Source organism: Plectropomus leopardus, chromosome 18, assembly GCF_008729295.1.
Source record: "Plectropomus leopardus isolate mb chromosome 18, YSFRI_Pleo_2.0, whole genome shotgun sequence".
Taxonomy (NCBI): domain Eukaryota; kingdom Metazoa; phylum Chordata; class Actinopteri; order Perciformes; family Serranidae; genus Plectropomus; species Plectropomus leopardus.
Window position 1 is genome coordinate 20,909,839 of NC_056480.1, and position 24,793 is coordinate 20,934,631.

Consider the following 24,793-nt stretch of genomic DNA (forward strand, 5'->3'; position numbering starts at 1 on the left):
CCCAGCTGAAACTCCTTCCTGTCTTTTATATACACACATATCAAAAGCATTACTTCTAGATGTGAATCCTGCTGCAGCTTTTCATCCAGAGGACAAAATGTACTGTGGCTCACAGTATACTATAGTGCATAAAAGTGGGTCAACAACCACGCCTGTATCAGGTTTTATTGACTATGACTCTGGGCTACAACCACACAACAAAAGGGACATTTGCAAACTAAAGCCAATACAACCTGATACAGTGGAATGCATTGTTTGTGAAAATGTTTTCAGTAGAACATTTAAAGAAAAGTCTGAGATAAGCAAATGTTTTTTTTTGACAGTGAATTGATCCTTTAATTGTTTAAAATCATTTAAAGGACTGTAAATGTCCCACATACCAGGGATATTTTATTGAAACACAATTCCAGTAAAAGATAAATATGTTACAGACTAATCCAAAATCCACAGTTCACACTTCAATGAAACCACTAAACCCTTTTTTCCCTTTTTCTATTTTTCTCTGACATTAGCTCTCACGTCACCTCCCACTGCAAAATCCATATTTCGTTGGCAATTTCTCAACAAGAGATTAATGCAGTTGTGTGCAGTATTATAGATATATTTCGGATTAGTGTGACACAACAGGAAATGTTCTCAGGTTTTCCAAGAGCTTAACGTCTCTGCGGTGTTTCCATGTTTTTCCCTCTGCATGCTTTAGAAATACGTCATAACACCATAAGCTTATCTACCTACCTTTTTCCTGACACGACTAATAATTTTCCTGTTTGTGCTTTTTACTACATGTCATTGGGTCAGGGCAAAGGATCAGTGCAGAGGCCATAATATGACCCGCCTGGGCCTGTTGTGGCTACATGTGCATGCAGACAAGAAAACAGTTGATTGATCACAACAGACGAACACGTGTCACTGTTCTCAGGCCGCAGCTTGTCCCATTTACAGATGTTTTTCATTATGTTTTCTTGTATCTTACGGTTAAAGTTTAACTTCATAACCAGGGTAAGATTTTTTATGATGCTTCATAATGTGTTGTTGTTTTCCAGCCTGCAATGACACAGGAGTTCTGCTTGGCTGACTAAGAGAAATCACAGCACTCTTCCTCGTGCGTCTCTCTCCCTGTTGTCATCAGTGTCCTTGGAGTGTGTTTAATGGCAGTGATGCATGAGAGCAAATAGAAGAAAGAGAGATAAGAGGAGAAAAGGGGAGAAAGAGAGAAGCATCCAGAGGGTCACCGAAGGACAGATAGGTTCAGACAGAAAGAGTGAAGTCTGACTAATCAATAACTGCTGTGTTAAACTCGAATTTGCGGACCTCAAAATCACAGTCTAGTGGAGCTTGTCATTTCCCATCAACGTACAGAGTTTTTATCTCAGACTGTGCAGCTCTAAGCTACCTTTTCCGGTCTGACAGTGACACATGATGCATTGACCTTTTAGAGGACGATTCACCTGGGGTGCTGGAGAAGTGACGACTGGAGTCACAGCAGCCTGACAGGTCATAAGAAAACACATTTTGCCCTTTCTGTCACCACGTGTCGTCTGAAACCGCTGAGGGCTGATTGTTTAAAGTCAGCAGGTTTATCGATTTACCTTGATAACTTTGTTGAGTAAAACCAAAAACAACTCGTGAATGAGGTCAACAACGGTTCAATTTAAGGGATTTCCAGATTTTCAGATCAGTTTCTAAATCTGTTTTTTAGAACAGAGGCATGATGTTAATGTGGAAGTGTCATGATGAATGACAAGTCAGGCAAGTGCTGAAGATCCTAACATGTTTTGCCTGGTTATCCCCTTAAAGCCATCGTCAAAGGTCATTGGCTTGGCAGAAATCATTTTTGAGCAGTTCCAAAAACAGCAAAACAACACACAAACTTTTAAAAAATGTCCAACTAATCCAAAGTATGTTTTTAAAAAACAACTTTATTAATACTTTCTCTTTTGTTAAAAACAGAATATATAAAAAAGGATTTAATTCAGAGTTATTTTACAGAGCGTAGTGGCTTTTGCTTCATAAAACAGAAACAAATCGCTACTTGTACAATGTGAAAAATAAAAGTCCTTCCCCTGCAGCGACTGAGCTTAATCGAGTCAGCGTTAAAGAAATCAAAGTTTTCCTTTTCTTACCAGAAAAAGCGTCTGTGGAAAGTTTATAATAAACATGGTGTTGCTGCTACATTAAGGCCAAACCCCCTACAGACGTGTGAAAAACTTCCTTGGTAAAGTGACAATGTTGTTCTTTTCTTAAATATAGTCTTTGAAATTAAATAAAACTTGAAAATGAAAAAGCTTTTTTTCAAAAAGCAAGCAAGTATTGCACGGACAGATCTCCTAGTACCCTTTAAGAATATCAAAAGGAACTCACTAGTACACCCCGGAAATTTATAGCTGAGGTTTTCAGAGGAAGCAGCTGCTGCTGGACAAATTCCTATTTTTCTTTGTCTATAGCCTTGTGGTTCTGTGTTTAGCAGAAGAGCATTTTGTGCTCCTAATTCCCAACTCTCTGTTGGCATGGAGATAAAAATGTAAAAGGTGCATCAGTCTATGAAAGCGGGCTTGTTGTTTTGGACAAGTGGCAGTTAATCAACAAAACCCGTTTCAAGGTGAAGGAGGTTGCAGGAGTGTCAACAAGATACTGCATTTCACATCCAAGGTCATAGTTCTGGTGGGAACCTTCAGGAACCCATTTAACCCAGAGATCAGAAGAGCAAAATGTGTGGCCTTAGCACCTGGTGTGTCTCATTAGTATGCAATGCTTGGTCCAGAGCAGTGCTGCTTAGCCTCTAAATACCCCCCTAATTGGCATGGAAAACATGGAACATGAAAAACAAGAAATAAAATATAAAAAAATGCATCTCACTCTCTTACACTGTAAAATTCAGCTGTCAAATCAAAAAAACAGATAAGATTTAAAATGTCAAGAAGCATTAAAAATGAAAAAAAAAAAAGACTCAACCATTATGTACAGTGTTTAGCTATTCTAAAACACAAACGCTCATCATATGGTTCTGGGGCTAGGAGACTGATATGGAGCAAGGAAAAATATTTGACACACAAATTCAAAAACATAATGTTTCTACTCTGTATCAGGTCAACTGATGCAATAATTTAAGAGCCTAATCTAAAATAATCTTGTGGCAGGGGACGTTTAAAACAAACACGATTTGGACAGAATGACACGCAAACCAATAGCAACAATACTGAGAACCAACCAGACAAACTGGCAGTCCAAAGGGACGAAAAGTGAATAACAATATAACACACAAACACTAGTTGAGGGAGTGGTTCGAGTGTGTCGATCTTTGATTCAGGAGTTTGGTAGTTCATTAAGTCCAGGCAGGAAACACAGACAGCCCAGAAATGTTCCTTCTTTATGAAACCTTGATCTGGCTGGTTTTACATGTCAAAGTGTTCATTACGGAGTTTGGTGGAGTCGTCTTTATGTGTGGTAGAGCTTGTGCTCGTACTCTGTGGCAGAGCAGCTGTGAGGAGAAGCCATTTCTCTGTGGATGGGTGCGGGGATGCTGCTGCGGTGTTGGTGGTTGTCGGTCAGTGTCAGGTTCAGCAGGCTGGTGCAGGTGGGCAGGTAGATGTGCTGCACGTGCTCCACGTCTGACCGACACACAGGACACAACTGAGGGAAAGGAAAGAAAATAATTAAGCAAGGAGTTTATTTTTTAACTAAAACTTACAAAGGTCAAAGTGATACAATGCCAGCAGCAGTAACCTGTACCTTGAGTGAACTCTGAAGTGGGTCAACTATTGCATTACAGGGGAAAAACAACTAAATTATGAATTTCAACAAGTTATTTCCATGGACTAGAAAAGTTTAGTTAATAATTGTATAAAATAAATATAAAGTCTGGAGCTGCTTCGCGGACAATGAATGGGAGCTTGATTTTTGGACCCACTGTGGATTGTTTCTTTTAGGTTTTTTCTTCTTTTTTTTGAATACCCAAATGAGCTTTATTCTTATTATGTAGCTTTATCGGTTCTGAAACTGAAAATGTGTCAGCATCGCAGAACTGTCCCCTAGGTGCTCTCAGTGTCATCTATCACCATGATGTTGTGCTAATACTTCCCATTAGACAACCGGCGATTGTTTTGAATTGTGGAGATTTGTGAAATTGGCAAACTTGTTTACCTCTGTTTTCATTTTCAGCCGTAACTGTAACACTGACCTGATATTTCAGCTATGCTTATGTTATATAATGTGTTGCTTTGTCTTTGATGAACAAAATCTACTGGCACTTAGGCTGAGCAATGTACTGCTGTGGATGGGGGTTGCAGCAAAATGTATTTTATCCACCTATAAAAACCCACCTAAAAAGGGTGAGTGTAATATTAACAGTTAAAATCCATGCTATATTTATTTTCACCAATTTACAGTTCACACTAACTGACAGAGAGAGCGGTAAACCAATAACTCCGGTGTTATAAAATTACTGTTTCAGCAGGGTCTGGTGGCTTTGAGATAACGGCTTCAGTTCCTTGTGGGGAATTGCTGTCTGATGGCAAGGTTAAGTGGTAAAAATCTTGTTCATTATTTTTTAAGTTGGCCTTTTTTGAGTGGCTAAAAGCTCAAACTGAAGCAGTGTTTGCTCAGTGCTGTTTTATTTTATGTATGTGACAAACAGGTTTTCCACCCAGAACTTATTGTGAGCAAACAAGATAAATTTGGAGTGAGAATTAGTCAAAAACAGTTTTGTAAAGCATGAAAAATTGAAAACACACACGTTGCTAGCAGACATGACATAAAGCAGGAAGCCAGCGAAAGAAAATTGCAAGTTATCAGAATATCTAACCACAATCACACAGTGCAGAGAGTCACGGTAACCTGCTGTCTCATCAGATGAGCCTGGGACAGCACTGCCATTAACATGACTCATTAGTCAACACTCAGGTCATCTGAACAATCTTTATGTTAAGACTTAGGGACACTGGCAAAATATTTAACAGAAACAGGCAAGACAAGCTTAATGATGAGATGTTGAAATGATGAAATGTTTCCACAATCATGCTGAAAGCAGTTGAACTTTCCTTCTCTCCTCTCGTCTCAAGTTTCTCCTGACTCATTCTCAAGTCCATTAGCTGGGTCACGTTTCTTAGTTGAGTTAATGGAAGTAAGATTTGCCTGGCTGCTATAATCCCTTCATAAGACAAACTCACACACACACGCTCACACACACACACCATCTGCTTCCGCAAAGATGGGCAACATTTAGCTGATTAAGCTGGGGGGGACAATCAGGTCAGCAGAGTGCAAGTGAAGCTTTGGATGTTGTTTAAAGGACCATAAAAAGGATAAGAAGTTAAAACTTGAGTATAATTAAAGAGCTTTCCGTATAGCTAGAAACTTAAAGTAGGCTGAGGTGCCCTGAGTCAAGCAAAGCACAAGCTCTTGCCTTGGCTTTTTTGAACACACTGCTTCTAAGGTATTGTTGACGTCAGCTTTTGCCGTGAAGCAAATGCCAGCAGTTCTGTCATTTCAAAGTGTATGTGACACAAGAAAATGCTAACCACGCTAATTAAGACCCCTGCGATGTGGCTGATAAAAGTCTTTCATAGAAAAGTCTACAGTGAGCGGTTAAGAGTCTCACCTGCAGCTGATTTGCGCAGGTCTGGCAGCACACCATATGGCCGCAGGGGCAGAATGCAGCATCTATCTCCTCCTCGCAGCAGAGCATGCACAGCAGAGCCTCTCTGAGCTTCTGAAGCCGCTCCTGCAAGGCTCGGCTCTGCTGGCAGCTGCCGCAGTCCAGCCCCTCATCCTGCTGGTCATCTCGGCTCGGGGAGCGTGAAGGAGAGGAGCGCTCGCCACTGCCAGGCACCAGGTCCACCACGCCGGAGTTGTAGAGGGCGCGGCGGGCGTGGTCGTACACTTCCTTTGAGGTGCGTCGGATGTCGAAGACGTACTTCTTGCCCAGGTTGATGTTTTCATTGAGGAAGAGTGAAGCTAGGTGGCCCTTGAAGTCTCTGCTGTACTGCATCATGACGGCATTAGTGACTGTGTCACACCTAGAAATGAAAATAAGATGTGATTACTACCGTCAGAAAAATCAGAGCATTTGACCCAACAAACTAAAAAAAAACTCACATTATCTGCAGTAAGACACATCTGCCTGTTGTGAAAGCCATGTCTGTTTGTGCAATATCCCCCCTGCACTGTTTATTTAGGTAACAGTTAATGTTCATCCTGTTCTGATTCCTCATTCACCACTGTGAGATAAACACTGTGCACTTGTTTCTGAACAAGCAGGACGAAGACATGCCTGCAAAAAAAAATCTGCAGACTCCGAGCTAAAACTCATCCCTGAAACAAAGGGACAAGGCTGTCTTTTGTACCTTTGTACTATTGTGACTGACTGACAACAATTTCATAGCTCAGCCATTTGAATTGTCCCTGCTCGCTGCCAATTTTAGACACACACAGTCTATGCAAAGGAAAAAAACGCCACCTCTACCCACTGAAGATTGTCCTGCACAATCTATATTCCCATACAAACTCATTTTACTCATTTATGTGCCCGTGTGTCCCACTTTGCATGTATATGTACCATTAAAAGTTTACAAGGGAACAAGAGCTCACTTAGTCAATGTGTAAAAATGTGTGAGAATAAACTCAGGAATGACTACATGCCAAGTGGAGCAGAACAGTTGTTTACACAACAAAATTTAGGTCACGCTTCTCCCCACTTTTTTAATATATAATTTATCCTGCTTTTATTGAAGGATGGTGAACAATTAACGGCTTTATATGAGTAAAATGTGCTACAGTGACGGACAAGATTGTTCAAAAGCAGGTCAGATTTGTGAATGACTAACAGCATTCGTGCAGTAACGCAGAACTGAACCTAGCAGCAGAGCTTAAAATTTTAATCTATACATGTCTTTAGTCCCCTGCTCTAGCTTGACTAATAGTTAAGGGCAGTATTGACTTTGTTTAACAGTGCAAAGTTATTAAAAATGTCCAAATCTCATAAAATCCAACTACACAGCTATATATGGCTTCAGTTTATGTGTGATTCATAGATCAAGGCTTAAAGATTCACCTGTAGAAGGCGTGGGTCTCTGTGATGGCCCGGTACAGACCACTGGCAGCCCGATTACTGATGAGCTTGAACAAAAGCACCACGCTGTCACTTGTGTCCTTGGTAACCGTCAAGTACACACTCTTCCCCGACTGGGTGGCGATCTGAATGATTGGATAGCTGATTCTAAGAAGAGGCAAAGAGATAATTAACAGCTAAATACTGAATATTCTTATATCTGACATGTAGCTTTTGAGTACAACATGGAAAGTACCACCACTGTAAGAACACGCAGTTTTTTGCTGATGTCTAAGTGAAGCATACCTGTTGACTAAGCTGAAATCCTCCTTGCAAATGGCGATCCCCTCAGGGCCGACTCCTATAGCCAGCCGTTGCCCGTTTGCGTCGCGAGCCCAGTGCCACTCCACGCCGTAATGCTCCAAAGACGAGACCAGCTGCAGGGCCTGATACTCCACCGAGCCCTGGCTCAAACCTTCCAGAGCTTTGTGTCTAGATATGATGCTGCAACAAGGGAGAGAGAAGGAAAGGAAAAGACAACCATTTCAGTTTATTTAGCTCTTAAGCTGGAAACGACATTATCTGACACAAGCTTTATCACACAGATAATCAAAGAACGCCCACTGCGACAGCCAGGTGTATTATACAGGCAGGATACATGCAACGATGGAGTGTGTTTTAGCTGTCAAAGTTGAACACACCCGCAGGCACAAAGCTCTGATGCTGAACTGGTGCTCTTCTGACAACTATACTTATGAGATCAATGCCTGGGCAGCACAGCTGAATGCTTATTTTAGCCAGTGAAGCCTGCAGGTTTCTACTGACTGGTAGAAAATGCCTGATTGGCCAGGGCTGGAAATAACAAGTTACCTTTACTATTGTTACTGTGACAAAGTCCAGTGTTTCTTGTGTGTGCAAGTGTCCCTTTAATTTTTTTAACCATTGTGTCCCCCCTCTTAAATTCTGATTTTTTCTTTTTCAAATCACTGTGTGTCCCCTCTGAAAATTCAGATTTTTTTTGAATCAATGTGTCCCCTCTCTAAATTTGGATGTTTTTATGGGTCTGGGCAATACTTGTCATTAAGTCATGAGATTTTTCTTCAGCAGCAGTTTGTAGAGTTTGAGTCGCAGGGATAATTAATCTGTTGATCCGATCAGAGCTGATCAGATTGATGGATGAGAAAGGCAAGTAAAAGCAAACTTTTACACCCAGTGAAATGAGCGGTTAAGTTTCACTTGCACTGTGCCTGGTGTTCTGCTGCTCAGTGTGTGCCCAGAGTACACTCTGTGTGCCTACATTATATATATTCCAATAGCCCTCCTAATAAATGTCCAGCTCCAAAAACATAAAATGAAGATATGGCGGCAGATATTTTAATCCTGCCTTACTGCCACAAATAAATTGTGTGGAGAGTCTTTATTTTTGTGTGTAGGCTACTTGTACTTTGAGTATTGAAAGAAAATCAGTAATATTACTTGTACTTAACATGTCTCAATGTGAAATTTCTTTAGGTAAGAGTACTTTTATTTTTAGTACAATATTCTAGTATTTTTTTCGTCCCTGCTAATTGCTTATGTATACCATACAGTTTGACAGTAGGGAGATCATTCTATGAGATGTATAGAAGATAATTGCAGAGAAATGCATGCACCTGCACACACAACAGGCTGGAGGTGAGTGTAGGTGTAGCAGTGAGCAACAGTATCTACTGGCTCTATAAATCACATGGATAAAGAGATTAATGTTGGGAAATTGGGCCTGCTAATGTTTAAGTGACGACACTGCATATGACGAAGAATTTCATTTGCTCAGCAAAATGGTTCCAGTAGGCTCTCCAAAGCCTGCAACTCCAAAATGGAGACCAAGTAATTCTTGGATACACTCCCAACATTTGTAGGTGGGACAGGCATTGCTGTGGAAAGTGCGGTGTGGAGTTTGCATCATGCAACAGGATCCACTTTCACAGACTCTTTGCAGTAGTGAAACTGTGTCACCCTCCTCTTGTTTACAGAGAAAACATTCAAGATGTACAGTGGGAGGTTCTGTCAGAGCAACTCTGCAAACACATGCTATCTGATTTCCTGTCAGCTGCTGTTTGGCTGATTTGTGTGTGTGTGTGTGTGTGTGTGTGTGTGTGTGCGTGTGCGTGCGCACTGTCACACACTGGCTGCGTGTGACGTATTCTTATCTTAAGTCTTTCACCTCAGATAAATAGAGAAAGACGTTGCAATTTATGTTCAACTCAGTGTAGCATTTTTGGTATTTTTTGCTTAAGATGGCATTTTGATTTCTTTTCATTTCCTTGAACACCAGCTGCCACATTATACTATCCATGCCTCATTGCCTTGACACATTTTATTTACTTTTCTTTATGGGTGATACCATCTCCTTCAGAGACAGTGCTGGGGCAGAGATTTGGGAAAATTGACACTGAAAACAGGTTTCAGTGTTTAGCCAGGGTGTGTTAATTTATAGGGCTATTCAGATTACGTCCAAATTCCAGTTATCTTGAGTAAACTAGCCCAAAACACAGACATCATTAGGTCAGGGTAGGGTTTTTATTACAGTCAGATGTGGAGGAAACAAAAAAGATTCTAGGCCAGCAAAACAGTACCTTTTTTGTGCGTGCTATGTATTTACAATCATTTCAATTTCCTGCTTCTTTTGAGGGCCATGTTTGGTTGCTTAAAAAGGGTCGTACCTGTTGATAGTGGTAGTGCTGGGCTCCTCTCCGCACAGCTCTGAGTACCAGTACTTGGCTGTGTTTTGGTTGTAGTCGCCAAACTCGGCCTGTGCCAGGAGTGCGCTCAGCTCCTCCGCTTGTTCGGAGCCCATACGTAGGTGCCCGTTGTGGAGGTCTTCCTTCACATGCATGAAGAATACGTGTCTGTTGGAGCAGAAGAAAACAGAACAGGGGAAATGTTTTAATCCATGACAGAATCGTTACATTTATCTGAACAAGAAAACAAACAGGTGGTCATTACTGGGCTTGGCAGCAGATGTTTTTGTGTGTGTTCCACAGAAGGAAAAGCAACTGTGACGTTTGTTCAATAGTAACAGTGACTCACTTTCTCTTTTACTTCCTCAAAATGAACTATTAGAACTTCCTTTAAGTGTATATTCACTGGAGGCTCGAATAGTGGAAGTTGAAAGAGGGTGAGAAGTGACAAGATCGAGTGGTTTGCCTCAGTAGAGGCAGTACACGGACGTTTAACTTAGTGACTCAGTGGGTAACTGTGCTTAAAGGGATAGTTTTTAAAGGGATAGGGGTTTTTTTGAGTACTGTTGTTTGGTGGTACTTTGTCCATAGTTAGTTAAATACATACAGTAGATGTCAGGCCGCAAACCTCTAGTTTGTAGAGGCAGACTGGAGTCCCAATGGAAAGCTATGCATCTTACTGCTATCATTTGCTGTGGATGGGGGTCAACAACAAAATGTATTTTAGCCACCTAAAAACAATCAATATCAGTTTGGGTGTATGCTGTATTGATTTACCTTTCCTTCAGTCAGTTTTGATGACATGCAATAGCTCAACTTCCGATTGCATTATCTGTGTGTTAGTCTGATTTTGAGAAATTCAATTTAGTCCAATTTTAGTGGTAGTTACATGTTTACATGTAAATTTCTAGTTTTAGTTGGATTAACACAATAATTCAACTTTTTCTAACATCATGTAAACCTACTGAAAAAAATTGTTTTCTCAATGGAGTCTGGCTTTGAAGAGAGTGCTAACAGCTTCACTTTTTCTAATGGAAACACTGTCTGACAATAAGGTAAAGCAGTGAAATTTTTTTTAATATAATGTACACTTAAACTGATGTTGATTTTTTTCATTTGTTATATGTATATGTAATATGTTTTGTTGTTGGCCCCCATCCACAGCAGTAGATTACTTGGCTTCCACATCTTACTACAGCCTGCTTTTCCAAACTGAGGGAGTGCCGGCTGACACCTCCTGTATTTTATACATGGACTATTGATTAGTACCTCATACAACCACAATTCCAAAAATCTGAACTATCCCTTTAAACTGTATCTGCCTGACCACAACTGTGTGTTGTTAAGCGATAAGAGTGTTGAATGTTAAATCAAGACTTAAAATGAAATCACAATGGCCGGCATCCTGTGTGTGTGTCTTTTGCACTGTTGCCCATTGTCCAAAATGTGGTTAAGCAACCTCAAAAGCAATATGCCTCCCCTTGTTTAGTCTGACACATAATTCTTATTGGAAATGAGGTAGTCTTATGGAGTGACATTCGGGAAAATAGCTCCAAGATGAAATGGTGGTCAAAAACAACAATTGTTATTGTTTGGGCTGAGAACACAAAGTTCTGGTGTGGCCACGAAAAACAGCTAAATTCTCAAGACAAAAAATAAGCTGTGGCAGGTCCTTTCCATTGTTTTGACCAGAAGATGTGAGGAATTCTTTTCTTCTAGCAGCAGGAGACAAGACGTGAAAAGGAGAAACACCCTAACTGAGTCAATCTTTACATCATGAAGAGCGCTGAACTAGAGTAACCTCAGCTGATCCTTTCTAGAGATTACCTTTGACATGGTAACCTTAAGAAGATTGTACAGGCGAAATGTCTGCTTACAGTCACCTGCTTGTGTGACAACGAACCTGCTGGACAGCTTTCCACAGACAAATGTTGTTTACTTGTTGGGATCTGCTGGTGACTTCAATTCTTTAAGTTTAACATCTTGACTTTGCCATTTGTCTTCTTTCATGCAACAGCGACCATGCATGCAGTGACCCACCGTAGCCCTCCTGATCTCTATACAGGCTTTAGACCTCATTCGATGATGTCAGAAATGAAAGTATGACATTGGAACGGTTAAATGTCTGAATGTGAACCACCGCATCCTGATGTGATAGACTAAAAGCAGACTGCGCCAGAAACTTCTTGCTATTTCCGCAAAAGGAAAAAAAAAATCACCCTTTGGCTACAATTCTCTTTGAAGCATGATGCAAAGAGAGACGTTTTTTATTTGTGCAAACTGAAAATCAGGTCATACCGTGACTTGGGGGTATTTTAGAAGGTTTAGAGGGACACTGAGAGGAAAGGGGGGGAGGTGGCACTCTTTTTATTCACCCCTTTTATTAGGTATAAAAAAAAAAACAACAAAAAGACCCCATTGTGATTTGTTTATGTAGAAAGCTCATGTGCCATGATGCCTTTTGGGAACTGCAGGGGACCAGCTGGAGGTGACGTTTCCTCTGTCATCTTCTGGGACTAAAAACCAGACTCTTGAGGGAGCAGCACACGTCTAGCGGCAGAATACGCACTTGTGTATTGCCTCAGTGTAACAGAGGGCGCACCTCGTCCAACACACAACTGTGCTTCCGAGGAGTAACAACAGCGGCGAAAGCAGCTGTGAGGCACGCAAACAAAGTCGGTCTCCACTGCCCCTGATAAAGCCAGACCATAACAACGAAGCCCCACAGCAGACTAGCCTCAGGCATAACAAACATCGCTTTGATATGGTGTTAAACATCCCATTCCCTCCAACGCACACACACACACACAAACACTGCTCTCTATTGTGTCAGGCCCAGCAGGCGTCATGTGATGGAGCGCTGCTTGTTAGCTACCTGCCTGATGCAAACAATAGAGCTGACTGGAGTTTACTACAGGGTGCCGACAAAGGGTTATTATAGGGCAAGCTGCGGAGGTTACTAAAGTTCATGCGGGGATTTGCAAAGGTTAATATCGGTCACTGTGCCGCTGGGCAAGGCATTTAATATCCTAAAAAGATGCCTTTAACACAAGTCCCAGCCTGCTGTTAGTTTGGTTTTGTGACACCGCCAAGGTGAGTTTTAACCTCAGCGTTATTTCACTTAACCAACCATGTGTGACTGTGTCGACTGTTTGATCGCCGGGCTGCTGAGCGACACATCTGACTCCTGCATTCCCCGTGTTGTGCTGTTACCACATGTGTAAACAGGTATGCGTGCTTTGCTGAGCACTAGCCAAAATTCCAATTATCATTTGGAAGAAAACCCCTTGTATAAGCCGTGCAGTAGTGCAGGTTAACAGGCCTGGCAACACAGAGGTAACTTCAGTTCAACGATAGCTCCCCGAGGCTGAATGAGAGCCATCAGATATGCAGCCTGCCAAACACCACAAAAACATGACTAAAAATCCAAAACATTCAGCTGTTTTGCATGCAGTAGGTAACAATTTCTCCCACTGAGGCTCCCTGGGAAAGGAGACTGCTTCTGTATTTGCTCTAAACACCAGCTTTGTGCAGTTATGACATCCAGCTACATTATTCTTGTTTGGACAACAAGGGCAAACGTTTTGTACAGATTACCCTACTATCTTCCTTGGCCTCTGTGTTAAGTAGATAGCGTCTCAGACAGCTTTCTCAGGATCATTCTGCTCAGGTGGTGTACTGCTGCCTCAGCACCTGTCAAGGTCCATCCTAAACTCAGAGTGTGGGAGAGACAACAGTCTATAGCCCCTTTTACACTGCCTGTTCAAGGCGGGAATATTGCGCTGTTGCGCAGAGTTGCCTTAAAGCTGCCATGGGAGGTAGTAACAGTGCCGAAAAGGTGTCTGTATAAAAAGGACAGCCACACATCTTAAAAGTTGAAAAATACAAAAAAAAATCTCATCTTGAATTTATTAATAGTCCATAGTACATATATATAAAAATGACTTAGATGTTTTCTTCACTTGTACGCACTGCTATCTCTCCTGTACTCTTCTGCTGTAGCGTGTCACTCAGCACTGAGAATCCGGCCTCCCTGCACAATCACGAACCTGCATTTATTTTGACAGGCTGTTTTGTTAGGATGACTATCGCACATTCATATCTATACTGTGGTTAATGTGCATAATGGTATGGTGCCGAGTCATTGAGTCAACTGACAAGTCGAATTATTGCCATTATCACATTATGAATTTTGCGCATCGTATTAAAAAATGATTGTGGTATTATGGTGGACATTATGACACAGGCACAGCTATATGTCTATGTCACACTAGAGGCAGATGCTGTTTTTTGACATGTCACACCTGTCACACGTGTCACACCTGTCACACCTCTTGATTGTGCAATGCTGTCTTTGTAAAAATGTAAAGGCTGTGTGATGAAGGGACTTCGTAGCGGCCCTATGGTACAATCTTTGTGTATAAAGAACTCTGAATTCAGGGCACGGCTGAGACAACAGTCTATAAATCCATCGTCTTTCAACGTGATGTTTGAGACCGATTGGTTGAGACAGACTAGAAAAGAATTTACCTCCTTTGACTCTCCTGAGTGGACGCATTTGAGACCTAGCAATGTGACGTGACTGCATTTGTCCAGACACACGCACACAGACAGAGAGAGAAAGAGAGAGAGAGAGGTTATTCCTGTACAAACCCATCACCTTTACACAGGCCCGTAACCAAGGTGACAAGACAAGAGACAACAGAATGAATAGAGGACCCCCATGCTCAACTAAACGGGCTGCCACTCTCATGAGAGTGACTCAGCCAAACAGAATCACGGGACTTCAGATCTGTCTGTTGTTGGAACGTGAGGACGCCAAGCTGAATCGTGCTTGAGGAGCTGCTTGTCTGAGGCTAGACCCTCTCTTCTTGTGTGTGCTTCAGCCTGTTTCATTCACCATGTCAATGACTAACACACATTTGCACATGCATCACAACAGGGTCATCCGGGAACACTGTAGTCATCATCACAACATTGTGTCCTTTTTTGGACTGTCTCTCACCAGCCCATCACACTGACTGATTGCCAGGAAGTCTGAGCTGGGACGAAAGTCTCCTGGCCTACTCTGTGTGCATCTCATCATTGCTTTGTCCTTCTCAAGAGACAACGCATAATCAAAGTCTTAAGAGGCTTACTTATATACAGTCATAATATCCCTGTATGCTAACAGCATAGCAGAAATGATTCAAACCAGTGGTTGTTGTGGGGGAGGGAGAGGTCATGTTGGGTGCTGCAGGAATGTTTGAACACTTGATTGCCTGGCTGGAATAATTCAATTAAAGCGGGCCTGAACCCTGAGACAGAATATTTGAAAATAGGTCACTGGCTACAGAGCTGAGCTTAGGGGATGGGGATGAGATAATTCAACTTTTTTGGCTGATTTCTTTTGCCCAGTATTTGAACCATTCATATTTACAACATCAAAGCATCCCAAAATACTGTGTTTGTACATTTCAGGGTTGCAACGATATGAGAAAAAAATCAGGGTATCATGGTATCACAGAATTATTATTATTATGACCCTTAAGTGAACGACAACAGAAGGGTTAGTTTTGGTTGAATAAACATTTTATTACTACAATTAAAAGATTTTTTTATGGATACGTGTAAAAACTCTCCCTTTTGAATAGAACTAAAATAAAGTTTTGATTAGATTAACTTTATTAATCCTGAAGGAAACTGATCGGCCAAGCAGCTCACAGTAAAACGAATAACACATAAACACAATAAAAACAAAACATAAAAAAAAACAGCCTAGAAAAACAGTTAACACTAAAACCTAAAATAAAAATCAGAGGGTAGAGGGTCAACAGTAGAGAGCAGAGCTGAGATTCTCCATCCAGTTGCAATTTGTCTAATATTATAGAGAAAGGAAAAAGGTACACGGTATGATAACTGTCAACTTTCATATCACGGTATACTTTTTAACGGGTATATCCCTGCAACCGTGGTGCTTTTTGAAGCAAATTCATGTCCAACTAGGATTTAAGCACTCTTAACAAGTTATCATATGTACTTCGGTGCCACAGAAAAAAAGAAAAACAGGCGCAATTTTTCAAGCAGACGGACACTCATTACCAAGTCAGCTAAACCCACTCCAGTCTGTTCCACCCGTCTATAAAACCATTGTCTCATTTTAATGTTTTCTGCCCCGACCCAGTGTCTATTCTCCCAGTAGGCAGAATGTCAGCCGCTTCACTTCACAGAAGAACAAAACGTCCCCACAAACTGAAACCTAACACCTCTGCCTAGAGACTGCACCTCCAGCCAATCACCAGTAGACTTTCAGACCTCATCGGTTGGGCTCTCAACAATGTGGTTTGTAAGCTAGTCAAATGACACACCGCCAGAAGCTGTGTGCTGTGAGGTTACTAGCAGTCATTGAACTATAGTAAACCCTGCTGAGCCATCTTCTCCCAAGGTGAGGGCTGAACGGAAAGTCAGACTAAAGCGCTTATCAAAGTTTTAATCGTTTAATTTATCAGAGTTGCTAAACAATCATTCCAAGCACAACATGCAACTCTATGCCGAGCTGAACTGAAAGCTATACAGCAATAAAACAAAGAAGCCGTTTGTATGCTAAATACTTTTGGTTGCAGGCTGGTGCTCTGTACTGGATGGTGAAACAGTGATTAAAGCTCAGCATCAATCCAAAGTTCAGGCGCCAAACAAATAAAACAATTCTGCCGTTCTTGGGCAAGAGCAAATGTTATGACTTGAAGCAAGACAGATCAGGGCTAGGTTACTCGAGTGCACAACATATGACGGAGGAAAGGAGCTCACAGGGCTGGTAAAAGCTAATAACTGATGATGGAGCAGGCTGATAAAAACCTTGGGTGGTGTTTTTGAACACTTCAGACCCACAGGCATCTTCTGTGATCTTTGGTTTGATCGTCTCTGTAGCGCACCACAGTGAGCGAAACTTTCTAACTTGTGTGTGACTCGAATAAATTACCTCAAACTTGTTTTTGCAGAGCATTCAGACGAAGAGGCAGAGAGATAATGCTCTTGTCTCATGGGTGAATTAATGCATGATAAAACTGCATTTTAATGTTGTATAAACAAAGCTGAATCATGGAGGATAAAAAGTGTGGTGGAATTAGACAGAAATGTGGCACAACTTTGATTTCACAGTGATTAAATGTTAGTGAATCCGTGCAAAGTCAAGCCTTTTATTGTAAATTGTCAGCTGATCCATTCTGCAAACATAGGATTGGAACCTTTCCGACCATACACTGGGGGAAAGGCGAGGAAACACCCTGAACAGATCGATATTCTATCGGAAGGTTAACACACGCACTTACCTCAAAAGATCGAGTCTCCTGTGACCCCTGACCAACATGTCATTGAACTATCTAACATTACGAAAGGAAGAAGGAACACTGTCCTTAAATGCAGTGACATCGATAGAGACAAGTTCTTCAAGTTGGATTTAAATATGGATATAATCTGGAATTATTTCCAGTACTGTGCTACATCACAGAACAGACTGTTTTGTATAAATGTGACATGTTTGACTTTGAGAAAGACTTGTTTGATGACTCAGACCCATCTGTCTCATCTTTTAAAGCTGCAGTTGGAAAATTTTATGAAAATGACTGTTACATTTGCTAAAACTGTCACTATATCCACACTCTATAACAAGAGACAGATGGTCTTTGAAAATTCTCTTTCTCCTCAAAGTACTTCTAATAGCATTTGCTATCTTCTACCGCAGCTGTTGGAAAACAACCAATCACAGCCCAGGAGTCTCGAATTCAGCTGTCAATCATGTCAATCACTACTCATGAACTGCAGTCAGACTGTTCAACTAGGTAGCGCTGATCACATAAAAAACAAGATTCTGTTACTGCATTGTTACTATTTCTTGGCCTAAATATTTTTAGAAACATATTTTAGTATACTGTTCAGCTGTAACATGAGAAAGTTTGTAAAAGCAATTGAGCCAAAACAGACTACCAACCATAGGTTAGTGCAAACTTTCTCATTTTACAGCTAAACAGTACACTCGAATACATTTCTGAAAACATTTAAGGCAAGAAACATGCAATTTCACAGCAGAATCTTGAATTATATCTGATCAACACTTTTACAGTTTGACTGTAGTTCATGAGCAGCGATTGACAGCTGTTAGAGACTCATCGGCTGTGATTGGTTTTCGTTCACGTGTGATAATGCCATTAGAAGCAGAGAAACATTATTTTTCACAGATTATCTGCCTCATGTACTGCTGTCAGGATATAGTGACATTTTTAGAAGTTACTTTTATAGAAGTTACCAACCACAGCAGTAATTTGAGATGCAAATGGGGAAGAAACAAGTAAACTTGTATGCAAATAGATTGAGATGTAATTACTAAAAAGACAATGATTAGACTGATTTCTCCTTGGTTAAAACTCTTTGGGCTTTTAGTTTGGATTTAAGTTGAAGATAAGCTCAACACCTCAGGAGGTAAACAGTTTAACAATGAGGACCTCTGATAAAGCCCGCACTAACAGCTGTGCCCTTTCAGGATATCCAATGTTTGCCTGATCAGAATGTTAAATACGAGTACTAATGAAGGGAAAAAACACCCCCCAGCAAGTGCTGTTTAATGATGCAGATAACACAGGCTGTTGTTGAGGCCCTTGGGTCAGAATCCCTTAACCAATGGAAAGTGTTATTTCCTTCAGTTTAAGCGTCATGGAAATACAGATGAACGCAAATCAGATGTTTTTAAGCCACTATAGTTTAGAGAACTGTTTTTTTTTTTGTTTTCCACTGGCGTGAAAAACTGAGCCAAGGAAATGTTGGAGGCATCTTGCAGCGCAACTCCATTTCAAGCCACTTGAAGGTTTGCATGGCTGTGCTTTGTTCAATGTGGCCCCTTCAGCTGCCCAAAATAGAAACTGGGAGATGAGGATGCCACACTAAAAGACAATTTTTATGCGGAAATACTAGATTTATAAAACAAGCTTGGGAGAGATGGGTTAGTGGAGAGTCTCAAAGCAATGAGATTAAAGAAAAAAAGAGTTTTAAAGCAGGGGATACGGCTGCTGCAGAATCTTTGCAACTCAAATATATAAAAGTCCTGCATTTTGGTTTTGTGCAATCGAAAAAAAAAAAAAAAAAAATATATATATATATGTGTATATATACTGAATGTTTATATGGGTATACTCAGTGGTGGAATGAAACTAAGTAGATTTATTTTCAATGGAGAACTTTTACTTGTAAGAGTATTTTCACAATGTGGTATTAGTACTTGTAGTTAATCAAAGAAGGTAAAGGATCTGAATGTGGGTCCATGCTGGATAGCAGCACAATTAGGCCCAAATATTCAGCTGCATGTGAGCAAGAACACACAAATGACCTGTGAGGCTTTACGTGGCAGCAGAGTACACAGCGGCTTATATAAGCAGCTCTGTGCGTGTTCAGTCCAGTGTAGGTTATGTAATAAGGCCTATAAGAAGGGCGTAGAAAAAGAGGCCCACCCCTCCGCTCAATAGAGCACTGGTCCCATAGAGTCCCTTTTCGCTTTGTCCATACGCTTCTGAGAACATTGACTCCAGCTCACATACATGTGTGCAATTCCTTGTGACTATAGAGTGAGAATGTGTTGAGAGGCTCATGTTGGATTTCAACTTCTGAAACTTGTTTACAGACTGACATCATCTTTGTTTTTAACAGTAAAAACAGAAAACATGCTGTGTGTACACTGATATTTCCGTAGGCAAGAATTGGACACGGTTCTAGTCATGTGAGGCCCAAAAAATGTGCAATGTGTTTGCCATGATGAGGCGTGCCTGCCGTCAGAACAAGTTGTGTGACTGCAGTAGCCTAATGTAGGTCAAAGGTGAAAGCACAATAATGAGTGAATTGGACATTATCTGATCCTCAAAGTGCTATTTTATTCCAATTACGAACCCGAAAAGTCAAGTTAGAAATTTTTAACACAACGTCACATAAATGCCATGTATAATTTCATGACCCTTTTAAACAAAGTATAGCAGTTTCCCAGAGCCGAGTTAGTCCTTAAAATGCCACCGCTGTGCACTGTCAACATCTTCCCCTCATCTCTAAAACTGACGCCACTCTTTGCTCCCCCACCACTTATATTATCACATTTGAGCAGATGGATGGCACGAAAGGCTGCGCCAAAATTAAACACATAACTTGACAGCATGCTGCTGTGTGTGAGTTTTTATCAGTGGCAACTCCTCATACCCTTGACTGCCATCTCACATCTTTATCTCACCTTTTTTAACAACCCTGTGACCCCCACCTGACGCCAGCCATCTGTTGATAACCCCCGCTAATCTGGTTGAGGTCAGGGCGCAGGCAGCCAAGTGTCTCCCATGCTCACACACTCTTTGCCCCCACTGCCTTTTACTTTTTTTTTTCTTCAAAAGGTTGCCAAATATGGGCCAGAGTGTCAAGGGGGATGGGGGGTGGAGGTGGACGTGTGAGCAGTGGGGACGGTTTCAGCGATAAAAAAATATGGCAACAGAACAAAGTTGGTATCTTCATATCTGATAGAGCGCGGTAAAGACAGGACAGAAGTGAGAAACAGCTGAAGGTGGAGCAGTGGGTGAACTGGGGAGCGACTGAGAGCTTACTGGAATGCCGGTCAAATCCTGGCCAAGGCAGATACATGTCGGTTTAATGAACAGTTCTAGTGGCGTGCTGTGTGTGTTTGCGAGCGAGAGGGTGAGAGCAGCGTGGCAGAGCTTAAAAAGACACCAAACAAATTTCCCCTGAAGTGAGCCCTCTGTCCACATCCACGGTTCCAAACCTGAGGTATCAAACACTCGTGGCACTGCCTGGGGTGAATATAACATTCACATAATCACACCAGACACTGTCCGTAAAACAAGTTTTTGGACAGGTTCCGAGGGCTTTGAATGCTATTTATAACTGATGAAACTGGAGCTGGGGAATACTGAGTCAGGATCTAGACTTGTCGGGGCTTGTTACTTTGTTCTGAAGAGTTTTTTTCTTTAAACTAATTTGGCAGAGAGAAGAGATAGTAGGGGGAGATTTGACTCCAATTTTTTAGCTGTGGTAGTCAGTTTGTTTTGCTGGTCATTGTGTTTCTAAAAAAAATATTATTAGCATTTCAGTTACATGAGATTAAAAAATGTGCACACAAAATGTATGCTGCTTTAAAAAACAAACAAACGCATCACTATGAAAATCAGCTGCACCGGAGACTTATGACGACATATTCCCGTGAAAACAAAACCTATGGAGGAAAACACCCGACACCAGGCCCGTCGCACAGTTTCCAAACAGCATCTGCAAAAACCCCAAATGGAGGAGCAAGCTTTTGTTCACACAAAAATGGCCACAAACAATTGAAACAAAAAAAGCACAACAAAAGTAATTTTAAGTTGAATGGGGGCAGTGACAGAGGTCCTGGCTGTCGCACAGAGGGTCCCTGGGGGCAGGAGCTGAGCGACACATACCCCCAGAGCTGCTGGATCACATTTCCTGCCTGGAGCTCCAACAAAACGACCTTTAGTAACCCGGGAAAGGCTCAGGGAAGAGGTTACTACAGTTCATTCTACTGTATGTGATCAGATAATGCTCCAGGAACTTACTCAAGATGACTTCTTCTTTTCCTTTTTTTTTAACACATTCAAATTATATGTTACCTGCAGACATTAAGTAATGAAAACCAAAACCAGATTTCATTTTCACGGACCTTTTTCAGAGTCGATGAGCTTATATGTGGTTACTTGGCAGAAAACGCGTAATAAAAGAAGCGTTCCTACGCCCATAAACAAATGTGATGAGTTTCGTTTGGCAGATTTGCACGTCGATGCCAGCAGTTGGTAAACATACCTCGTCTGTTCCTGCAGAATGAGATGGGGCTCCACAAAAAACTTGACCCGCAGCCTCAGTCGACACGGCGTCACATTATCCATTTGCTGGCAGATGCGGTTCCTCAGATTCAGCCACAGGTTCTCTCCTTTGCTGCCTGTGAACTGCAGCCCAAAGTAGTCTACCTCAATTATGCCCAACTTTCTGCAAACCTGGAAAGAGATGAAAGTCACAAAAATTGATTTTGAGAAAAGAAATTTAAAAAGGATCCTAAAAGCAACTGTGTTGGAAAGAGCCTATTATGGGAGATCATTTAGGCTACTGTTGTCACTTTATCGATGCATATTGATTCTGAATATTTAAAACATTTTCAAGTCGTTCTTCCATAGGAGTAAAAGCGGAACTTTCTTGCTCTCTTATTATTAATTATCTTATTATCTATTATAGTATTTCTTTGTATGTTGCAGCCTTGTTTTACTTTTTTTTAAAATAAAAATAATTAATTTTAACCCTTAAATGTTGTGTTAATGTTTGTAAAAAAAAAAGTATTAACATTAATAGTATAGCATGTTGGAAAGAAGTCATAGCATAGTATGTGGAAAAAGAGGTCATGGTGTAGTATGTAAAAAAAAACAGTTTACTATGTCGAAAAAAAACCAAAGCACAGCATGTTGTAAAAATTGAAGAAAAAAAAAACAACAACAAAAAATATGGTATAGTATGTCAAAAACAGTCATAGTCTAATATGGTGACAACGATAGTTCACTACTTTAGACAGGGGAAGTTTTACAGCTTCTAAAAGTTTATCTCTTTGCAGCATGGTAGTAGAGAGGTCTCCATACATCTTAAATTTTGGATTGTAACAGCAGACTAAAATGTCCTCGAACAAGACTGTCCATTGCTTTGACCTCCCTGCAAAGGGTGGCAAGAATCAACGGAATCACCCAACAGGAATCGATACATTTTTGCAAGATTTGCAGGAAGCTAAGGAAATAATACAGCGTCTATCACATTGTGCATTAGTTTTGTCAGCTGTCCCAGTGCTGCAGATAAAACCCAATCAATATTCTACAGCTCAGGATTGGGTGGAAGTAAACTTGGAGGCTCTCCCGGGGTAAAGGGGCTCATCAAACCCACAATCCCACGCCCCCTCAGCGGCGGCGGCCATGGGGTTATTACATAACTGCTGGTGATCGTCTGCAGGGAGCCCGGAGGCTGAGATAAAACTCATTCATACTCATTTCAAGTTGGGGATATGGCGTGCATTTGAAGTAGTTTTATTAGCGGAGAGAAAACAACAAGAGGCTACTGATGAAAAGGTAGCATGCAAAAGTTTCCTTCCGTGTCCACTTTGGAGGGAAATATGTGAATATGTTAACAAATAAGCTGAGACTGAAGTTTCGGTTTGAATGGAGCGTGGAGGCTGAGTGCTGCTTGCAACCACACAAGAATGAACTCAAGTAACCTCGACAAAGCCATCTGCCTCTGACTAAGCCGTGCAGGTAGAGGCGATTGCCGGTAGTTTAACCCCATTGTAGCAAAACTTTCCTACATGAAGCCAAGTCATAGTCAGACAGATCATGAGTCAACATTTTTAAGACATCATTGCTTCAAACGGATGTTTTCTTTTTCCTGCACGCGCGCAGCAGAACATTTTGTTTCCGCCGTATGTACAACACCGTAATACATGTATCGATGATTTTGTTTACTGATTAACTTGGCTGTGAATTTTGTGCACAGTTAACCAGCGAAAACATCTTTTGTATAAGAAACTGTGTCCAATTTCTCTCATTTACCGGAATATTGAAGACAGGCTAAATAAGCGACCGAGCTGAAGTTTGGGATAATAGAAAGTCCTAAGTTTCGCAGGACAACCAGAGTAATGCTACCCTGTCTGCCCATGACCCTTGTTTCACAATAAAAAAAACAAAAAAAACAACCTGATGTGTATTCCACATACCTTATTCAGACAGTCCTCACCGTTCGCCTTCGCATCAACTTCCACTTCCATTATAACGGAGTCCGGACGAGTAACGTGGCAGAGCATTTTGGCTGTGTATCTGTAAATCTTTGGTGTGCCACACTTTAAAATAATAAAACACTTCTCGAGCCTTCTTTAAATCCCCCTACATCAAGCCTTCGTCACTTTCACAGCCCTTCCACTCTGTGTGGCGAATCTGTAGCCACCAGTTGTAGGCTATATCAATGAAATCCGCCTACTTACAGCCGTCCAATGAGGTTCAGTTTGGCACAACCCCTGCAAAACTTGAACCAATCGGAAGTCGCGTTACATCCGCACGCTGCTCTGGCTCGAGCTCACCTCCCGTGCCTGGAAGTGTGAGGAGTGCACTGCGCCCTCATCTGGCTCGCCTGTTGCAGGAAGCTAAAGTGGCTTTCAACTCACCTGCTCCTAATGAATTGGACATTTCAGTGAACTTCAGCAGACCTTGGGGTGAGTTTAATGGCTTGTATACGGGTTCCCTCCTCGGTGTGTGTGAATAATGTATGGGAATGCAGTCCGGAAATAGCTGCGATAAGGGGAAAATATCCCCACTTGCTGGTATGCAGCTGCTGCCCAAAGCTTTTTTGAGTTTTTATGATGGCTTCTGTGTTGTGTTTCCAACTCCACCTTTTCCCATAATATTCCTGCTTATCTAACATCACTTTTTGACCTTGAACCGAAGACACGTTTGATGAAATGATAGTGTACATGTTTTAATTAAAATGATACTTTATCAAGGCAATGAACTAAGATAAAATGGACTTAACTTTCTTCAGCGCTGATAGGAAGCATAATCAAATCATAATGAGACTGTGATGAAAGCTGTTTGGCATCTTGACATTTGTTGAACCTCTGACCTTATTTTACTTTCTTTTTTTTTTACCCATACTGCTGAAATACTGCTTTGCCCCTGCCCCCAGAATCAGACTGTTGAATACCAGGTAGTCTTTTTTCTTTTTAACGTTTTCTTTCTTTCTTTATTTCTTATTTTATTTTATTCATTTATTTATTTATTTGTTCACAAACGATTGGCATTGGTGTTTGGAACATACATCAAAATGTCCAGTGTGTAAGATTTAAGGGGATTATTTAGTGGTATCAGGAGGTGAGAACTGCAGATTGCAACCAGCTAAAAAATCTTCTCCCATTTCGGTGTTCATGTCTCAGGAGGTTTTTACTAGTAGCCGAATGATCCACAGAGGGCTTTTTTTCCCTCCC

The 24,793-nt window shown here is 41.2% G+C and overlaps 1 protein-coding gene across 1 annotated transcript; it reads right to left on the reverse strand.

Annotated features, from left to right (window-relative positions):
• Positions 1-1,899: 1,899 nt before the first annotated feature.
• mylipa (myosin regulatory light chain interacting protein a) lies at positions 1,900-23,742 on the reverse strand. Its single transcript, XM_042506869.1, has 7 exons — positions 23,534-23,742; positions 21,595-21,785; positions 9,748-9,933; positions 7,352-7,549; positions 7,049-7,213; positions 5,597-6,014; positions 1,900-3,630 (listed from the first exon to the last, which is right to left on the reverse strand). Exons 1-7 carry the CDS (start codon positions 23,618-23,620, stop codon positions 3,436-3,438), a joined length of 1,440 nt encoding a protein of 479 aa, XP_042362803.1. The 5' UTR covers positions 23,621-23,742; the 3' UTR covers positions 1,900-3,435.
• Between the last annotated feature and the right edge of the window lie 1,051 nt (positions 23,743-24,793).